Genomic DNA, 22,170 nt, shown 5'->3' with positions numbered 1-22,170 from the left:
CTTCATGCGTGCCACTGTCTGTGTTTGTGTGTTTCTATCTCTCTTTCCTCTTTGGGGCGGAAAACAGGTTACAGCATCGAGTGAATCGCGAGCACACCACCCGGCCCCGGCAGTCATCAAAGCGCCATCAGCATCAGCCTCGTATGAGCGGCATGCTTCCGTTGTCGCGGGAGCTTTTGCGTTGTCGACCTATTTCTAGAAGGAATTCTGATCAGTCACTGGTACGCAGCACGCGCCATCTCGTGCTACTTCTAATGAAGCGCAGTAATTAACGAGACAACAACGGTACTGCCAAAGCGGTGGGTCACCATCAACCAGCCGGGGGGTTAAATACGGAACCAATATTGGAATAGACAAAAGAAGGGACCTTCCTGCGAGGGTAGGCAGTAACCACGAGTTTCGCGAGATCGGAAATTCAGTTAACCTCACCGTCAGGTGCACCATGTCAAGTGGCAGTGGCAAACATGTCAAGTGCTTCCGTTAGAGTTAAGTACACACGGTTCAATGCTCCGCACAATCGCGACCAACCCCTCCCCGGAATGCGAGATAGGTCATCTATAAATCTGATTTAACAACTCAGAACAATGAGTCCGTTGACTTTGGTTGTTTAATCACATGAACAATGATGATTATGATGTTGATTATGATTACAGCATTTATTAGTTAATCATCTAATCCCCATCATGTGAAGCTTCGTATTGAATTGCATGCTAAACATTACACCGTCAGCTTATTCAACAAAACACAATTCACGACCAGACGCACGTGCACCGCTTTAGCTGACGCATAAATTCGCTTTGGTCTTCTAGACGCTTCCTTTACACTACACACCGCAGGCGAAATGAGGACGTACAGGCAGCGAACCGAGAAACGGCCAACTGCAAATGATGCAAGCTCTAGCAATCGCCTCTGTTGAAGAAGATCAGCACGAACTGCGCCAGTAGTTTTGTTTTTGGGATGGTTTTTGGACTGCAACCATCTCCCGAAAACGCTCGAAACATTGCACAACACACAACGCACTGGACCGATGTCGCTGGACCGAGGCACAACAAGGCGGTCACAAAGTAATTCGAGGTCACTCAAGTTCACATCAGCCAGGAGCTGGATCCAACGGAATCCATCGTCGTCGAAAACAGACGATCAGCGCCTTGCTTATGCGCGGTGGTGGTCATCATTCACGGAGGATCAGTTACATCATGTCGATCGCGCTTTGGAGATCATTATGCAGTTCCACAGCGGGTCGGCCGCATCGGCGTTGTTCGTGTATCCGCGTGATATAACACACGAATCACATAAGAGGTTATTATCAAATCTGGGACTTCGCTCTCGTCCTCGATTCATTATTAGTGTCACTCTCATGAGTATCACTGTGGGCGACCAGACGCACACACACACATTACTCCAATCATGATTCCTGCTTCACAACCAGTTCCGAGTTTCCTGGTGAAATGGCGGCTTATCATTAGTCAGCCGGAGTCCGGTGCACTGGGGCATCACCTTATGACCGACATTTGGCAATTTCGCTTCGAATGTTTAGGCTACGTTTGCGCACGGTATATGTGCACGGCACTGTAATCAGTGTCGAACGATTACGATTTGGTTCACAAAACATGAAATAGTATCAAGAGAGACACAATTAGAGATCAGGATTTAAGTGCCCATTACCAGACGTCACACAATTCCGCGTTATATGCGCGTGTTTCTACCAGCTTCTGTCTGTCGTCAGCAGTGCGTCACCGGTCAGCGGAACGCCACCGACTAGTGCACTAGCCATTAGCTGGCAATTAATTAATCAACAAACTAACGCCCACAGCCATCGGGGTGCGGTAAACGTTGTGCCGCGCCAGTACTACCCAGCCAAAGCAACAGATTGATTGTCATTCCATAACAATGATTACGGAACGAACTATCAGTATCCATATTGCACTGTTTAGTGTTTTAATGAAGCATCATTAAAAAAAACTGTCCGATCGCGTCGATCACCGTAATTACGAACCCGCTTGGTGATCGGTGGTGCTGCCCACTGGATCATAGCGACAGATAGAAGGCATGTCTATAGGCGGACAAATTCCCCACAAGAAGGTCATCTGTGGCCTGTGTCCTGTACTGATCACGAATGTCCAAAATCCGGTTCAAAGAGACGTTGGCTTGGAACGATCTGGAATAAAACCGGGAAGAACCGGACATCTTGAAGACGTCCCTCCCGCGGAAATCGAGCCTCACGGTGGCTAATCACTGAACAATGCTGATCCGCACACGAGCGTTATCTATCTCTCTCTCTCTCTCTCTCTCTCTCAGACACTGGACAATCATCCGGCAAGGATGCGATTGGCGACGAGCGTGAAGGTCACGAATGTTACGCCACAAGTGGCTTGGAGCCCCGTATCAGTATCAGGCTTCGGTGACGCGACTAGTTCCGCACTTTCTTTGCGCGACTTACCTTGGAACGCAGACGGAATGGAAGAGACCGTAGTGCCGGAGAACGTGCACCAGTTCGGGGGCTGTCCGGAAGGCACCCATTATGCTGAACATCGCTAGTAGTGTGTTCCATATCGCTAGCAGTCCCCGCAGCTCGAATCTGTTGAGAGAAAAGAGAAGAAAGTGAGAAGCGTTAGATGAATGAGTCATTGGGTCGCAGTTCACATCGTGCTGATCGATCACGATCACTTTCCCTTCCTACGAGTGAAGCGAGGAGCTGTCGTCTAGGTCTAGACCCTTATCAGATGATACGCAACCTCCTCCCCCCCTAGAGACAGACCTAGACCTTCAGACGTGGAAGGAAATCGAAGGGAGGAGGCGGCGGTCCAGACAAGCCGACTTTAGCCCTCGTGTCTGATGACAGGTGACAGGTGTTAACCGGTTGCCGTGTTCAATTGGCCGCCTGTTATCACCCGTCGAGCACGCCAACGACGCCTGCACGCGCACCTGAATCGAACTTTTTGGGAACGAAAGCTGGGTCTGTTGTAATCACCCGTTTCGCGATATGTCGGCCCATCGCGGCTATTATCCCATGGAATCGTCGTCCGTGAACCGGTTCACTGGCCGCGATTGGTGATTTATTGTTCCGAAGCGGATTTTTGGCTATTTTTTTTTTGTTGTTGGTTGGTTGGTTTGCCGCAGCGCATGGTGCGATAAGAAAGTGGAAAGTGTGCGACCGCCAACTCCACGCGCAAACAAACAATCAATCGATAAGGCCTCGTGGATGGTATCACACCGTCTGGGCGTGTGTGTGCATCATCATTTTGTCCACCCGGGCCGCCCTGCAGGTATGTCGTCGCGTACCGCCGTCTGGGGTGTCGCCGTCGGTATTGACAGAGGGGAAAGTGATTTCCGCAAAAGCGAACGCGACGGATAAGAACGAACCAGCAGCTCGGTGGCACGGGACAATGCATGCACGCATCACGCTATCATCTATCGTCAAGGTCAACGAGTTTGGGTCCGGACGCTCACATGGTAACTGCCGTTTCGCGAACAGGGAGACGCTCTTCTTCTGAACAGTGTGTGTCTATGGTAGGAGTAGGAGGATTCATTCATACACTGCTCGTTCGGAGAGGATCTCTCTCACTCTCCTTTTCTCTTCCATTCATAAACCTACTAGTAGCCCCGGTAGTCTAGTTCTAGAGAACGCCCACGGAAAAGTTCTTCAGCAGCAGACGAAAGAACGAAGTTCTCGATCCAGACAATCTCAGCGGTACCTTGTACCAACCGGCAGTAGCAGCTAGTAGAGTGCTACAACCACACCACCATCATGCACCGCCATTCTGGACCAGTAGCCTTCTACCAACCCCGCTAACTCAAGGGTAACGGAAAGAAGCAAAGCATCACCCACATATCGCCCTGTCGCGAGCGACGTGGCGCTATATCGCGCACAAAAAAGAAAGCTTGACCTTGAGCTTGAGAGGCTCTCCCGCTTCAATAGTACACTTTCCTTCGCTTTGCCTGTACCGCACGCGTCTGTAGTTAATGGCTCACAGCCACGAACCGTCCCGTAACTGCCGACGAAGACGACGTCGCATAAGGCCCGCGCGTCGACAAGAAAGAGCTCATAAATGTTTAACTACTCCTTAACCTCCACCCGCTCCCCCCGGGCTACGGTCGGTCGGTCGGTCTTATTCGAGTGGCCAGATTAAGACCTATACCGACAGTATCGCAAGGAAATCGCTCCTGGTACTAGAGGATTCACGCTTCCTCAGTAGCTCCCCTTCTGCGTGTAACATCATAAAACCGCCGCGCTGCGGTCTTGGTGCGGTCTAGGGTGTGTTGAAGCGACCCATCACAATTTCAAAATTGAATCATTTTCTTTTCAAAAATATGCTGAAGTTTGTTTCATTTCCAACGACCCAAATGAAAATATAGGCCCTGGCCATTCCGTGAAGGCAATTCAAAGCATAACCGGTTACTTCTGAAGCCGGGCTGTGTAAACGCAAACGCAGCACTCAGCGACGACGACGACGACCACGACGACGAAGTAGCCCTTGCATCGGAACTTTCTTCGCCTTCGAATCCTCCGCATTCAGCAAGACATAGCGAAGACCGCCTAGCCCGGGGAGTGTTGATTGAATCGATCCGTGACCTTCGAAGGGGAACCAAATGCGAGGTGACGGGCGAGGTGAGTTGGATGTTATCGTGAGGCGGAAACCGCTACATTTTGTCCCAAAAGTGAAGGTTAAATGAGAGCTCTCTTTCCCGGATTCCATGGAGCGCACCAGCGAGCGACAACCATTCAACGCGGACTCGGAACCGAAGCTCTTTGGAACCCTGCCAAGCTCTAGCCGCAGCCCAGCAAAGGTTCCGCCGACGGATCGAGGCTGAGGCGTGAAAGAGAAAGCCACGTCTTGTGTGACGCGACGCGCGACATTCATATCACCGGGGGGAGGGAAGGTGAGCGAAGAAGGCCGTTATGTAAAAACGACATACTTCCAATGATCCAACAAACGGGAAAATAACAACAACAACAAAACCGGATATCGGTCAACGGTTGGGAATCGTCGCCGCCACACGCACGGACCACCAGTCAAACTACTCGGATCATCCACGCGTTCCGGCGGGCCTTCGACTGGGCTCGCCTGTGTGAGTGACGGATTGAAAATTTCATTTATGTGGGTATGGTTACCAGCCTCCTTTTAACCCAAAGCACCCATCCCCCCAAACCAAAAGTGAAACAATAGAAAGAACCTCCCCCAAAGAGCGCTATAGAGAACGCTGTTCGCGGTTGCTTTCCGCGAGCATCGACAGCCATAAAGAGAAGATCCCTACCGCTCTCATGGTCGGGGAAAAAGAAGAAATATTTGCAGGAAGGTTTAAGGCTTGTCTCCGTGGTCCCGGTCGGTCGGGGGCCGAATCGATAGAAATGGAAAAATGCGCGCGCAACCCGGCATGGCGGCGGCCATGTGTGTCTTCGCCGCCGGGTTTGAAGTTTCGAAGCTCGAATCCCACATGCTTCACGCCGAAATTCCAGTTTCGCCCTTCACCAAACTCTCTTTCTCTCACACACACATAGACACTCTCTTTTCAATTTACTCTCCTTCTCAACTTTCAGTCCTTTTGGCGAGAGCAAACGATTTTCGCCGAACGACTTGTCACCGGAACACCGGGTTTACCGGTTCTTTTTTTTTTTTTTTTTTTGCCCTAGACTGCCGGGCCCTAGAATGACGAACATTCCCAGACAATCACCTGCGCCACCCGCCACAGGGAGGAGCCGATTAGACGACTTCACCTATTTTCCTGGCATTCACGGCGATGAATCGCAATGTACGGAGGATTCAGAAGCACCGCACCCCGCCGTAAGGCGGATTGTATAACCGAGCCTAGAGTTGGATCCTTCGATTTGAGCGAAACTCGACTTTACTTGGCGTGACGTTGGTATGCCTCACAAAATACCCTTCTCCGGTGGACAAACAAGTCAAGACGGACGGAGAAAAATTGTTTTAATTAAATTTTGTAAAGTGCCAGAAGGTCGCACGCACTGATTGCATTTTTTCCGCTTTCTTCTTCTCTCGGACCGTCTTAATGAGTTTTGGAAACTAAGTAACTAAAAACACGGTAGAGCGGGTGATAACTCGTAATGGCGGACGCTTTTAGCACTGAGCAGTGTTATCGCTGTTAGAACGCTCCGTAAATGTATTTCCTGTTAATTTCTTGTTAGTTTTGTTTTTAGCATATATAAGGACGGGCAAGTCGAATTTTAATAATCGCACTAATGCACGAGTTATTAAAAAAATAAAAGTGCGCAAATTTTCGTGTTAATGTTTCTGGAAAAAAATCTAAGTGCGACGAAGGTTGCAATCTCTCATGGTATATACCTTTGCCATTAGCGCAACATCCAAAACCCACTCCCACCCAGTGGGAAGGGGTAGACCGTGACCAGTGTCAAACAGAAAAATAGCATTAAAAAGTCGGGCAAAGGACAAATCCGCCAGGGACAGGCACACTTCCTTTTCTCTGGCACTGGCTCACACGAATCCAATTACATGAACACACACACCTCTGTCCGTGCTCTACTTTACCCCCTTCGTAGTTCATTCACCTGACGGACGCGACAGAAGTTGAAGGGGTCAAGAAGCCGTAACGCTTTTACATGCAAACTGTCGTTCGCTCAGTTTGGCGCCATCACCGGCACCAGTACTTTAGTTCTAACCTAATGGCCACTGGAACTAGACGCCTTCTCCTACCCCGGAGGAGGCTAGACCAGAATTTGGCAACTCATGCAAGCAACACAAAACTCCTCGCTACTAGCACTAGTTCGGTGTGATTGATCGACGATGACACGACGGCTGAGGGCAATGGAATCGCTGGCAGCACGACAGACGACGCCATTAACATTTTGCATGCTAATGCGAAGAGGTACCACCGACCATTTTGTAATTAATATGGATGATTACAAATTTTCAACCACCTCAAGTGGCCTTCCCCTTACCCGCAACACCCACATCCTCAACACTCACACACACACACAGGCATCAAAATGGAATCGATTAATTAGCGATCGCTAACCTGACGGGGACAGTGTAACGATCGGATAATGGTGGTGCGGATGCGCCCCATTTGTTCCACTTTTCATTCGATTGACATTTGATCTCGTGCCATGGTGACAATCCGGGTCAGCATTTTTTGCTGGTTCGAAGGGGTAAGCGTGGCCGGGGGAGGCAGGATCGTATTGGATCGAAAACCGAAGCCAAAACGCTGACTAATTGATTACCAACGCATTACACGCTGATCAAGGTTTGGTCGACCACAGATGCACCTTCGACAAATAGCGAACGACGCCACAAACACACACACACACACACACGCAGAGACAGTGGATTCCGATTGTCTTTCCCTCCAGCGAAAGATCAACCTCTTAGATAACGCAAGTGGCAGACGAAGCGAGGAGGTTTGAGCGAAAAGCAACAACGACATCGTTAAGCATTGGGTGTTCGGTGCGTAATGCGATCGTAGCCGTCTCGTCGTGGGCTTCGACCGTGGAATAACCTCATCAAGAAAAAAGGCCCATTCCCCTTCAGTCTTTCGTTAACGATGCGCATTATCAGCACGAGACACACGGAAAGACGATACAACGTCGCGTCCCACTAGCCATCGATTAGTGGCCCCCCACCAATAAAGCTCTGGTAGTATGAGCGCTCCCCTTAATCGTTATCACATCATTTCGCTTCGCATTTCATATCGTATACCTCTGCTCTGCCCCCAGAGGCAACAGGCAGATGCCAACAGGTGCCCCGGTCATACTCGCGTAATAGTTTCGTCGTGGATATATCGCGACGCAGCTAACCGTGATCCTAGTAGCAGTCGACTACTAGGGCCAATAATAACGTCAATAACGCACCTCGTAAGGCCCGTTATGCGGTGGTAATGGTTTATTGACGTACAGATAACGCAGATATCGGCCGAGAAGGATACGCGTTGGCTTATCTAGTGAACAGTAATGGAAAGTGAGAGTTTCATAAGCACTGCGCACGGCTCTGTGGTTAACGCGCGCATGGGAATCCTAGCCATTGCTTAACTCTAGTCCAGATTCGAGGATCAGGTTGTGAGAACTAACGTTCTTACGACACCACGACTGGCCATTTCACTCGTACGCACACGCACCGCTCGGGTTGCGGAGCTTTTCTAGAACCGGTGCAGTGCGCAAGCATACAATTTGAGTTCACTTTGTTGCAGCATTGCCTATTGACCTGCGCGATCAGAGTCAGAGTTGCAGTGTTCAGCGCGAGCGCGCGCGCGCCAATTTGCAACAATTTTCGAATTGCTCCGCCACCAGAGGGAGCATCAGAGGGACGAAGGCGATGGACCAACAGACGCACCACAGTGGTGGCGACGGTTGCGCGCGCTGTTGGTGTGTTACGAAATGTTTGACACCGATCGTGGTCGCCGCGAAGAAGTCGAAAGCATCGTGCGCCACACCAACTCGTTCACTCCCTACTTTTGCACCGCTGCTGCGATTGCCCGGTATACTGCCGCGGCTGTGTGCGCTTGTGGTTGTATCCGCTTACACTGGAAGGGACCCCCGCACCGTATGCGCTGGTTGCGTCAGTATGGCGAAGCGGTATATGCTTTGCCTTAGAAAAGTGGGTGCATCGATAACATATAGGTTTCCCTCTCCTTGCGGCGACGTATACAGGACGAGAGGTCGCAGCATCGCAGCATCGCAGCAGCAGCAGCAGCAGGCGAAGGCATTGCCTGTTTATGCCCGATTGAGTTGACCGATCGTAAACAGGAATGCCAGCTTTCATCGTAGTAGACACAGGACGCATCGCAGGTACCGCCGAAGGAAGTGTGCCACGTCCAACATGGCGGCATAAACAAACGAAACGATTTCAGCAAACGAACCAGAGAAAGAGTGAAATAGGGAAAGGAGCACACGGTAAACAAACAGATCATCGTCGTCGTCGTCGTCGTCATCGTCTCCGATTCGATCGACTGATAAAAAGAAGAAAAAATGTGTGACATTTGCCTGTTATGTCATACGCATAACTGCTGCGCTCAGCAACATATTTCGCTCCGGGAGGGGTGCTTCCACTCCCAGGATTGTCATCGTGATCACCACCACCACAACGCGGCAGATACCCGACCCGATTATCCGGTGATCTGCCTGCTGTGTCAAACGATAACGCTTTATTAAAACGCTTAGTTCCATATTTCCGCTGCGATTTGGGGTGCCGACAATCGATTTGTGTTTGGCATTTTGTAGTATTCCAAACCAAACCAGGCCTCAACTCCGCCCCCAGGCATTCTTCCATCCATCGCATAATGGACGCGCGGTTCTCCCCCTTTCCCCCTCCCTTCGGGCAGTAGTAGAGGTTAGATAATAGCATGCGGCGGCTGGCTAAGCACGAGCGCACGAATACGCAAACGACGAAATGCTATCCCGATGTATGCCTGGTGGCCCCTTCAAAAGTTTTCTAATTTCCATCGGCAGCAATTTGCGAGCCTCCCTCGCACCGCACCGCACCGCACACGCCCGCCCCGCCGTTACTGCGAAGCTCGAAGAGATTCGATTACCTAATGGTCGCTTCGGCAAAGTTCGACCTGTTCGCGCGGTCGATGATCTACATTTTGGCCACATTGGTGGTGACGGTTGGGGTGGTGGTGGTGGTGACTGCTCCGAAAAGCTTGAGGCAAGTGAAAGTTGTCTTTTGAGCGACAGCACACACACACACACGCACACAAAACATGGCAAGCAACATCTTGGTAGACTGGAGCGTAGACTACGAGATGGGAACAAAAATGGAAAAAAATAAATAAAAATCATCTTTCTCAGAGTTCGCCTGTCCTTTCCTTCGCCTCTGAAAAGTGGGATCATTTTGTTTATTTATAAGATTCGCCACTCTCCACACAGCTGGACCACCATCATCACAGTGTGTCCGTTGGGTGGTGGTGTTGGGTAACGCGCTTTTGCGCATTTCAGGCAAGTAACCATCATCCCAGCAGCAGTCCACCACCACCATGCGCGTCGAACGCTCACGAAGCCCACAAGTTTTGAGCAAAAAGTAGTGTGGTGTTTGTGTGTGGAGCATCATTACATCCGCAACCCACTCCTTTCCCCCTCCCGGTCCCATGAGTAGCGTAATCCAAGGCCACGAGATGGACACTCGAAAATACTACTTCGCGATTCGGCATGAACCATTACCATTTCGCGAGTATACACTCTTCGCCGCTTACTGTGATGTGAATGGTGTAGCAGTGCTGTTACCTTACGTTATGCGTTACGCTGTAATACAGCGCCAACTTTTCAGGCCACCACCACCGCCGTCGTCGCCACACACGTACGCGCACATGGACCGGCAATCGTACGGCGATCGAATGGATCCCTTGTCTTCTTCGCCTACTCCTCCCTCCCTCTCCCCTTTCGTATCTTCCGAAAACCGGGGCTCGCCGCCAACAAAGAGTGAATGTAATCGAAAATTGGAAAACTTTCTGTTTGACAAACCAAGCGGCGTAACGGTGTCAAAACCATTGGCCGTACATGCATTACGACGCGTGAAACCTTGTCCCCGTGACTCCGCTGACGGCTTGGCTTGGCTGCTCCAGTGGGAGGTGGTACTTTTGAGGGTTTGACGCGTCCATCGGTACGTCCTTGACTTCGACATTACGCGGACGCATCGCACGTCGTGGGAATGCGCGTCTTCGGGTGGCACGCAAATCGACTACAACATCGAAACACAGGAAGCCAAATTTGGGCTGGTTGCATTCCAGATGATGTCGAATTTATGACACCAGAAGGACGAGAGAGCGTAGGAGTAGGTCCAGATTAAAGTGCAGTGAAGGTATCGACATTGACTCTGAAATGGGTACACCAGAGACTTCGAGGACGATCAGGAAGGATAAGGAACTCTTCGAAGGCACTTCAGTTTTAATGCCTCATATGTAATTAAGTTCTGCTTACAAACTGAAATGCTGCGAAAAAGTAGCAATTAAACGTCAAAAAAACAAAGACATTCACAAAGATCTGTTTTACCAACAGTTTGCATAGAAACGACAAACGAAGTCATAACTGACACCGAGTACTATAGATTGTCCCCTATTTTATGCCTCGATTCAAGTGTGCCATTGTTTTTTTCAAGCGATACAAATGGTACGACGCGCGAACTACGTCCGCGATCCTCGGAACGTCGATGACGTTCGACCTAACGACCCTTCCGAATAGTCGCCCCCCCCCCCCCCCCCCCCCCCCCCCGCTCTGGACCATCCTCCGGGAGCATAAACAACTCATAAATCGATGGGCGTTGGCGTTGGTGGTGATGCGTGCGTGATGCGGCCGGGGCCTTGCCTCGTCGCACTTATTTATCAAATGACGCAAAACCGTTCGCCAAATGGAACCGTTTTGCCTGATCATTAAAATGAAACAAAACCCCCTGGTGCCATTTGATGACCTAAACCCCTCCCCACACCCGGCACCCGCTACCGGCGAGGATCAAACAACGGAACGCAGACTAACGGGGCGGTCCTCTGCTGGCACCCAAAGCCAAGTAAATAAAGCTACGAAGAGAGATGGATATTAAGCCGATTGGGAGAGAGACTGAAAAAAATCCATCCGATATCCATCCATGGCATCATCACCAGCACATGGCGTGGTGCAGGAGGACACATGCATGAAGGTGATCAATTGAGCGGGAAGCCTGCCTTTTTGATGGATCGTTATATGCTGCCGCTTCTGCTGCTGCTGTTGGGCAAACTAACAACGGGAAAGCTCTTACCGCATGGTGGATGTGCAAAGAACGTGGCAAAACGCGCCAAATGAAGCAAATATAAAGCTTGCTCGGCGACGGCTCTACAGCTTCTCCGTCGGCGCTTGTTTTTTTTTTTCTTTTGAAATTTCTGGCCACTAATCCCCGCCTGCCGCTAGCGGGTAACGTAAGCCGCGTTTTCCATTTCAGCATAAAGACCGATTGATCAATCGCACCAAACAAAAAAGCGACCAGCACAGGCAGTAGCAGTAGCAGTAGCAGCAGTGGAGCATATTGTTTTTGGCGCAAAACAAACTCCGATCAATATTAAGGGGAGGGAAGTTAGGTGAGTAGCTTAGTATGACGCGACAAACACAAATACACTCACACACGCCCGCAGGACAGACATACTGTACCGGACGAAAAGGACATCAACGATGATGGATCTTGTTGGTTCACGGTGCCGAAAACCTAAACAACAAAAAAACACCCAAGCAACCCAAGAAACAATAGAAATCCTTTTACCCTCTCCAAATCCATCTTCAAATGCCCTGGGCCCTATGATCCCTCAACTTTATCGTCCGATTGGCCTTATGTCATTTTATGATAGAAGCTAGCCCCCCCTCCCCGGCCGATCGCCTGTCCGTGTCTTATGCCCCTGAACGTATCTCGCCTTCGAGGCTCCGCGCACACAATCCGAAACCTAGCGATGTGTAATAATTAACTATTTTTTTACGACTACACCATCGCGCCAACGCGAATCCCCGGCATGTTATGACACTCGAGGCGAGGATAGGCGCGCGCGGTTGTTGTTTGTGCCCTCGATACCTAGAGGACGACCACACTACTTTCCGCCCGTTGGTGGAATCAATGGTGGAACACTATGCTTCGTTCGCAGGGCCACAGACAATGCTATGCCTACACCGCGAGAAGGAAAGGTAGATAGTGTTTTTGGAATGGATTTGTTGTTGTGAGACTCTTTCGCATGAGACTACGAATCGACTGCCTGCCTGTCGTTCGTCGTTCGCCAATGAATTCATCACGCATGCATTTGGCGTTGAAACGGCGTTGGTTTACGTAGCATAGCGTGATGGATTGGTTTGTTCGCCGTTTTTTTTTTTTTTGATTCCACGAAACCCCGCAGCAACATTGCTTCTATCGAGCGTGAATCTGATTTCGAATGGAATCGAATCGAAAATCGTTGAGTATGCAACCTTGTGAATGAAGAGGACATCTTCTCGAATGATGTGCCCGGCAGTGAAAGCTACTACACACAACCGGATCACCCTGCAAAACAATACAGGAGTGCCCAGACCAGAGGAGGCCAGTCCCAAACCAGTTCCTTCACTGTACGATAGAGTTCACCTTGACGTCATCAGTTCCTCTTTCGGTTCGGGGTGGTTCGATGATCAACCGGACCTAAAAACCGCCCGAAATGTCACACACTCTTGACAGCACCGAGCAGCTGCATGCGCGCGCGCCCGCGCAAACACACACACACACACACGTTGATTGTGTTCGTGAATTAGCAACAATTAGAACGTTTTCGAAAACGGATTCGGTCCCCCGACCCAAAAATCGTCTAGACCTCGAAGGAGTATTCTCCGATTACAACAACCAATACCAATCCCGTTGCTAGGCGACCGCGTGGCTCGTTGTAAAATCGTTAAATCTACCTTTGGGTTTTGAATTTCTAATGAACCTGTCCCTGGGGCCCCGGGCTTCGGTGCGCTGCGGACCACCTGTAGGGCGAAAAGGGTGCACGATATCGTGATGTTTCCTTTTGGGCGCGGGGGTCAATATTCTCCAAAAGAATGCCAGGGTTCCCCAGTTCTGTTTTTTTTTTTTCGAAGAAAACGTGATTCCAGCGGTACAATACCCAACCAACTAGATCATCAGTTTTGAGAGATTTAAAAAAAAAATTTAAAAAAAAAACCTTCAATACACGGGCCCTAGCAGCCTATGATAAGGTGTGCCCCTGAAGGACGTTCGATGTAAATCATTTACTGCCACCAACAACAACAGCATGAGTTAAACATGAGCGCAAATGAGCGCGCACTGAAGTTGAATTCCTGGCGATAGCACAGCACGATAAGAGCCACGCTTCTGCCCGTTGCTTGTCCTTCCTCCTGGTCAATATTTGTGCGCATACTTGAAAGCGTACATCGTAGAGCAGCGCACCTCACCGGAGCTGCATGTTGTGCACTAGCAGAGATTGGATTCGTTGCAACCGACCGACCGACCGACGACGAATCATATTATCTTGACCTTTACCAACGCACCACACAACGGTGCAGCAATGGTATCCACAGAGTTGCAGGCACACACGCAGTCCGGAAGGCCCTCGCCCTCCCCATATGCCCCATTAGAACCCATCACTCCACCAACCATCGGCTGGGGCGATCATCGCCACCGCTAATGGTTTAGTTGCAAAGGGGAAATTCGTGGACCCTGAGCAGCCCCGGAAAAGGAGTGGGCATAAAAACTAAATAACACACGTGACACGATTGTCCGCGTACTCGGTATGCTTTGACAATCACCACCTCACCGGCAGGAGGAAAGATTATTATGCCAATGTATATCTATCATCGATTTCGTGTCGCTTTCGTTGCCCCCCCAGGGTGCTGAAGTGTTCTAACAACAGCATAACGTACACAAAACCACTGAGCATGTAAACTTTGCATTGTTGAAGGATATTTTTAACTTTAACTTCGGCTCCGGAGTGAACTGCCACTGATTGCTAATCCCGCTCCCCCCCCCCCCCCCCTCTTCTTCTTCTCACCACTCGTTCACAAATCGATAAACTCGTGGTAAACTATGGCGTGGAGAGCGTTTTTGGTGGAAGAACGGCCTCAAGTCACGCGATCAATGCTTCCGCGTAACGTCGCGCTGACTCAAGGGTTTCCGCTTCGTGGGGTGGAGACGGGACGGCCAATGCAAATGGCCAAATCAACAGCTTTTTCCACCTCGTCCCCCCCACCTTATTTACCGCTGTCTTTCCACACCACATACAAACCACCCGGCAGTGGTGTTTGGGGCTGGCGGCCGGCTAACTGTCGCCAGCGTGTACTACATTTTCAAGCGCGAACATACAATCTGAGTTCCACACAAAAAAAATAACATGAAAGGGAGGAGATCGCTTAGAAGGGCACAAATCGATGAAAATTCTCCAGCTACTCCAGGCACGCTCCATTAGATACGAAATCAGTTAATCTGCTGCTGGAGGAGTTCAAGTTAAAAAAAAAATATTTCAAGTGGACTTTCATGTCCTCGCTTTCATAAGAGCTTCAAAGGGAGCATGTCGCAAGCTTTCAGGCGCGATTGCATTTGCTTCGCCAATTAATCAATGAATCGCGCGCACCACTAGACATCGCGGCTAGCGATCTGGCATGCCATGAAATGTGTCAATCATGCCACACTAATTTACCCGCAGGTCATTCGTCGCTCAGGTGTGAAAACCATCGTTGTGTTCTCGCTGTCAGTTCCCCATTCGTTGGCTAGACACGTGAACTATATAAAGAGCCACAATCTTAGCAAAACTTGCTGCTTATCCTTCGACCTACCAAAAGAAACTATAACGCCACTTCCGATTCGACAAAGATGGCACACACACGCACACTAGAGGCACTCGAGTGTGTAATTTAAGGATCAGAGGCTTTGTTCAGAGTTTCCCCCTGAAAGAAAAAGATGGTCTCGTGAATAATGTAAACCAATGCGCCAAACTAACACACGATGGTCACGATATTCAACAGAACGGCAAGCTGCTGCTGCCGATGGACCATTATGAAGGAGCAGCTACCTTTAACCATAGCTCGGTGTGGCTTTGTCTGCCCTTCGAGCTTAGCTAAACGCCTTAAAGACACACAAAATTGTACCGCAAACAATGGGACAGCCTGATCCACGGGCACCATCATTCACTGTCCACTTAATTGGACGAACAAACATATGCTAATATGCTCGCGTTATCCCAACGGGCAACTTGTCACATTAAATCATCATCCCAATCGGTGTCCGCTGGATGGCAGCAGCAGCAGCTTTAATTTTGCCCAACCTCAATGAAATCACAAATTATCAGTCCTGCACATCAGAACGAGTGTAATCGGCGCAGCCTCCTCTTACTCGCTTTATCTCTCTCTCTCTCTCTCTGTCTCTGTCTCTGTCGCTGTCTCTTTCTCAGTCTCTGTCTGTCGCTCGGCATCATCTATGCTCGACGGAGCCTGGAGACATTCATAATCCAGCATTCCGTCGGCATGTGCGCGTCACACATTGTGCGGTCAGCAACAACAACAACAACAGCAGCAGCAGCAACATCAAACAAAACGGTGAGCAGCACCATCCGACAAACGACCACATAATCCACCGGCAAAAACACACGACGACCACGAAGACCGGCGAGCACGATGGTGACAATCATCTCATCGAGCGAATCTCCGGAACAGGGTACCACGATTAGACGGAGACTGCTGGAGGGAGAGGTGACTTTCCGCTAAACCCCGTCCACCATTGACATTGGCGAAGCAAAAACAGCAGCAACCTACGCCAATGGTAGCGCGGCAACGGCAGCGGTGTAGTCGTCCCTGGTATGCCGATGGCTTTATTAACCGAGACCGAAAGACAAGGGGACATACATACATACAGCTCTGGATGATTCAATTATGCAACCAGCAAAAGGAACCGTAACGGAATTCAGGCTACCGGCGTTTTAGGCGACCACTCCGGTCTAGGGAAACGCGGAAAGGGAAGAAATTCTTTCGCTCACCTCGGTGGTCTGTCACTGGAACGATCCTACAAATAGGCACGTGCAAAGTAAGATAGGTGGTCTTCTGTTTGTTGCATAATTTAGCTAGAATGGATAGACACCCGGTGCAGTGACAGAGATTCAAAATAGAGCTCTTATCTATATCTCTGGCTTTCGGTATTTAATTTGCTTCTTTTTTTGCCGAAAAACACAACAAGAAAACAAATTCTAACTGTTTGTCAATCTAAATTTCAGGCTGCATAGTACTTGTAGTTGCTTCGTTAAGCAAGTTTCGCAATATTTTTTTCGAAACAAAATGATACTTTTATGCATATTCCACCATTTGTTATTAATCATTGTTCTCACTACTTGACGAACCACACAATAGCTAGCTAGTTACCATTCACTACCGGTAAATGAAAGGAGAAAACGTGCAACTGAGAAAAACGCTATTCCAACCGTTAAAAACAAACCCTTACTATAGGGACGACTTGGGAAAGAATTCGCGAAATCTTCATGAAATCACTTCAATTCATTTTTTTCACAAGGGTGTTAAAATCGGTTAAATAACTTAAAAAAACCTACCGAAATCATAGACGTACGTTTACCTGAGCCCGACTACGCAAGAATGTTCACATAACAGTCACAGCTTGCTATGTGCCATGGTATGTATGCAGGATAGGTGTGCTATGTTTGAAGTTACTACAAGAAGTTAAAGTATCATATATTGCAGATCTTGGATGTCCAGGATTATCTAAAAACTAATGATAACTGACAAGGGATAGTTAATACTCTAGTAATGCGTCGATACACTGTACACGTTTACATTAAGAAGGATTAGCATTGATTGAAGATATGAGATCGTAATCCGTGGCGTAAAGCCATAGAATGGTGTCTATCGAACCAATCATGAGCATACAAAGAACATCGGATCATGATGGAGTATTTATTTGTGTCTGACATCTCACATCCTAACTAGTATACATAGAAAACGGCGCTCATCCCAGCTTTTCCGGTGCAAACGATATTCAATTTCCTTCAACGCGAAGCGTGTACCTTTTATCGACTTCCTTCATGTACCGAGTCCATCCCCGGGCAACATTGAAGACCGGTTCACTCAGCAACGATAGCTGGCCAAACGCTCTGATAAGCACTGTCCCCCTATCAGCCGCATCGCGCCCCATTCTTTTACCCATACCCTTTTTCTCTCCAATAAACGTGCTCACACCGTGCACCATGTGCCAACCGCCGGAGTCGACGATTTCGCGCGACCAACCATGCTGTCATCGTGTGTCATATATAATTCGTGATTAGCAACTTCCTCCTTCTCCGTCTCTTTCCTCCACCAACAGCGACATGCGGAGCGGCTTAGTAATGTTCCCCGAGGATGGAAACTGGCGGCAAACGTTTGGACGCCTATGTGTGCGTAACGCGATGATGAGTTACACGAGATTAGGGTAGGGCATAACAGACGGCCAGCAGAGGTACTTTGGTACTTGTGCTGAACACCGGATCATGGTTTGGCGAATGAGTGAAAGAGCCCGAAAGTGGCGTAACTGATTTGCGGAAACTTCCCCTTTTTGTGATAACAGCTGCCAGTATTCGCGCCGAACGAATTCGAATCGCTTCACATTCCGTGATGGATAATAGAATTGGTTCCGGATCTCGTCACATGATGATCAGTCACACCGCACACGCGCACCTGTGTCAATTTCATGTCGCGTTCTCGAGCTATTTATCGGCACATTGCCTCAGCATCTATATCTCCTCAGCTGGGCAAACACCATTGTTTGCCGACGCTCTCTCGCATTGGTTTTTGGATATCTTTTTTGGCCACACATGTGGTCCCCCCCCCCCCCTCCAATCCCATGCCATGATAATTGGCACTCGGAAACGGATTTGCGAGCACCACGACGAGCGAAAAGATTTCAAGGGCATAAACCTAACGCTGCCAAAGATCAATGAACGGCACTCAGGGTAGCCAGATGAAACTTCCGGCCCCAGGAGACTACCAGGAGATCAGTCTAGCGACATTGACGGGGGCTGCTGGTCTCCCCCCTCCCGTGCGTGGATCACCTTATGCTGACGTCAATTCGGGGGAACGGTTTCTGTTGATCTACCCATTTCGCGGCATTCGCTGTCGAGGAAACAAACCACCACACGATGACGACCACAACCACGAAAAAAAATGCAAAAAACAGCATGACAACACCCATGCTGCTGCTGCTGTTGATGATGATGATGATGATGATCGTGTTCCGCAAACATCGCCATCGTCGCGTAAGTGGCATGTGCGTACCAACACACGCACACCGACAGGCAGACAAACCCCTGCCTGCGATGAAACAATTGGGAGGAAAGCGTCACAACACATTAAAACCAGCGTATTGTGGCCTGCATCATTCTGTTGGCGACTAGCGACTCTAGCAGCAGCAGCAGCAGCAACAGCAGCAGCAATAACAAACAAGCACACCGTGTGCGGTCAGGATTGGACATTGGAACGTGAGCTAGACGTCTTGCCATTTTCAACCAAGCCAACAATTTGATGCGTGACAAAAAGACACAATTCCTTGGCTCATCACATCACCGAGCAGCACCTTAATGATGGTGGATGATGATCGTGGCCGATGATCATGCACAAAATTACGCGCTCTAACAGGCACAGACAAAGACTCGATGCTCGATTGTTGTTGCGTTTTTGCTTCCATCTGCAATCGCTCCAAACATCAAGGTGAAGCAGCACTCGCTATCGCAATGGATCGTGTCTGTAGTGACTGTTAAGAACCCGCGCCAGCGTCAAGTGGCGAGTGTTAAAAGCTTACTGTACCGCAATCGATCGGGCGATTAAGGAACTGAATACGGACAAAAAAGAAGGCTGCTCCGTGCCACAGGCCACCATATTGCATGGCTCTTTATCGAGGTCAAGAACACTCCTCAAATTAACGCCTAAAATGTTTCAACAATCGTCTTGTGGTTCGCGTGCTGTGCGATGCCTTCGCAATACACGAGAAGACGTCGAGATACGGAAGCGTTCTGGCCATCTCGGAAGTTGTGAATTTGCTAATTTCAACTACTGCAGAACGCATTAAGTCATGGCCGGTGGCGCCGTCGTTTGAGCTACGGTCTGCTGGTGGTTCTTTGATAGATGTGGATGGATCATACCTATCGCTTTTCGTAAGGACTTTCCCCCGTGGAACTCCCGGAGAAGGACGTGCCTGGAGTGTGAAAAGACCGGGAAGCCGACACACTCCATCTCGTTGGCACGTGTCAGTCGTCTTTATTTACGATCGAACGGGCAACTAGTCAGAAAGACGGGGAATATCCCGTTTGTCTGTCTGACGAAGTGTCTGACGGAAGAACAGACGATCGTCGTCTCCATGCTGGCTGAGTGTGATGTGTGTGCGTGTTAGAGAGTTGAATACTAATGTCCAAGAACCCGTGGAATACCTTCAAGAACAGTGACGTGATGGATGATCGAGAAATTGCCGTAATCAAGCAATCATCGGCCAAAATGCCGACCAGTATGGCAACTCGCGATCCCATGATTAGCAATTTGCCTCACTAATGATCGATGACATGAATATACGACGGAATCATCATTTATGGACGGCTTATACCAATTCGAGGCCTAGACACATAAAACTTAGAACGCAGCGAAAGTATCCAGAGACTTACCTTGGTCTGTTTTGCATGTACCATTGGCCACCGAAGATTACCGCCATGTAGATGCCACAGTAGTAGAACACGTACGTCCAGTTCTTCACCATCCAGACGCGGGTGTCCTGGTGGATGAACTCATTCTCGAAATCGAAGATGTACGAGTAGTTGGGCGTTATTTCGACATTCATCTTGACAGCTTAACCCGGAAACCGGCACTCGTTGATGTTGGTAGCCTTGGACTAGTGGAGTTATTGTAGGGTAAGTACTTGTACCAGGTGCAGCAGCAGCAGATCGGAAGATCGGTCGGAACACTCTGGCGTGATCCGGGCTCTTTGCCAGCCACTCAACCACGCAGTTGCAGCAGACACAACACACACACGCACTAGATACGCACAGAGCACGCGAATCACAACTCACGCGACGACGGGCAAACACCCTTGTCCACTTCCGACAGAAAACCAGCAGAAGGAGCACCTGCTAAGGGAATCACTTTTCGTCGTATCCTGACACCGGGAATTCGGGGAAATTGAAGAAGAGAAAACATAGTGGTTATGGCAAATGGCGGCGATACCGGCGGATAACGGATCGGGGATCGATTTTCGCAAGCACATCCCCCCCGTGGTCGTGGTCCACACTAATGGGAGCGAGATCCTCCACAAACGGATACTGCTCCTCAATGGGTGGACCTCCGCCGGCCGCCGGTATGGCTTGCTGCGTTTCATCATATTAGTTCCAGTTCAGTTGCAATGCTTCCACCCATTGGCGTCCAGCATCGCTTCTTAGCACAGCAGCAGCGTGGCCCACGGGGATATCGATCCATATCAGGGGGAAAGACAGAAAGAAGGAAGCTGGAAGATGTGGTTCCGGTGAATTGGGGACCAACCGGAAGCTGAATGAACTTTTCAGATCGTGGAAAGGCGAAGAAGGAGAAAGGATGAAAAAGGGAAGACGACGTGCAGCAAGAGGAGCCGGCAGACGAACGCTTTTCGCAAGGATTGAAGAGGGTAAAACGGGAAGTAGAAGACACTTGGCAGGACACTGACACGCACACACACAAGCTTGCACACAGCCTCTGGTCGGGGATCCTGGCACAAAAAGCCGAGGGTACAGCAACGGGGGCCAATCGGTCGATTATCTTATGGTTATGTCACACTAACAGCACACACACACACACACACACGCAGGCACAATTGGCTGGAACACCGCCTGCGGCTCTGGAACAGCACGGGAACAGCAGAGTTCGTTTTCGCGAATTTTCAGCGAAGGGAAGACGAAGGGGTTCTTCACGAGAGTCACACCAGCACAAGACAGCAGCAGCGATAGTACCTGGGCGCGAGACAGCATTCGGCGGAGTGTCACCCAGCAGCGACGACGACGACGACGACCACGACGATCAGGACGACGGTAATTGACGTGCGAAACAACGTGCGAGGCTCACGGTTTTAAGGCTCCCCGATATGAACGAACACCAACTTAGGCGCCGGGCGTGTTTCTGGGAACCACGAACACCACGGAGAATCGGTGAATGAATGCGTGTCGCGTCAACCCCTTCATCGTGCACGCATGTGTTTGTACGCGCACCTGAGAGAGAGCGATACGCGAGAGAGCTCGCGAGAGGGAGGTTGAGCGAGAGAGAGAGACGCAATACAATGCGTTCCAAAAGGATGGTCGCAGCAAGGTTTGTCTCGTGGTATGATCGCTAATTTTAATTTATGTCAATGCTGTTTTGATCGTTTTATGTTAAAATAATTTAACCATTTTCTACTTAATTAAAGATTGTTATAAAATGAATGCTTTTCTTCAAACAAGTAAAGGAAAAACAAACAACTGGCTAACATTTCAGCACCCAGTGTTGGAAGTCTCGCCGCGGAAAGAGAGCAACCGAGTGCGTGAGAGAATCGCGGAGAGGCGTCCAACTCGCGCAACCTCGCTCTCGCACCAGCGCGTGAGTGTGCGTTGTGATAACGTTGTGGCGTGATATGATTCATTACCCCTCCCCTTCCTCCCCCTTGGCCATCTGTCCCTCTTGAGCCAGACGCATCTAGCCCTCCAAATCAATTTGCACCCCATCTGCCACCCATGTGACGATCGAAGGGGGAGGGGCGC

At 49.7% G+C, this 22,170-nt stretch overlaps 1 protein-coding gene across 5 annotated transcripts in view; it reads right to left on the bottom strand.

The window, feature by feature from the left end:
• The window catches only part of LOC125955313 (elongation of very long chain fatty acids protein 6), a 30,201-nt gene that overhangs the window by 6,932 nt on the left and 1,099 nt on the right, over positions 1-22,170 (bottom strand). For 2 of the 5 annotated variants that reach the window (XM_049686427.1, XM_049686430.1), the window contains exons 2-3: positions 20,080-20,567; positions 2,441-2,578 (exon numbers count right to left, since the gene is read on the bottom strand). In XM_049686427.1, coding sequence (XP_049542384.1) covers positions 2,441-2,578; positions 20,080-20,252 — 311 coding nt within the window. In that variant the 5' untranslated portion in view covers positions 20,253-20,567. The other 3 variants (XM_049686426.1, XM_049686428.1, XM_049686429.1) reach the window with 3 other exon arrangements.

This window comes from Anopheles darlingi, chromosome 3, assembly GCF_943734745.1.
Source record: "Anopheles darlingi chromosome 3, idAnoDarlMG_H_01, whole genome shotgun sequence".
Classification (NCBI taxonomy): domain Eukaryota; kingdom Metazoa; phylum Arthropoda; class Insecta; order Diptera; family Culicidae; genus Anopheles; species Anopheles darlingi.
The sequence above is the reverse complement of the archived record's forward strand: the minus strand, read 5'-3'. Positions and strand labels throughout refer to the sequence as shown.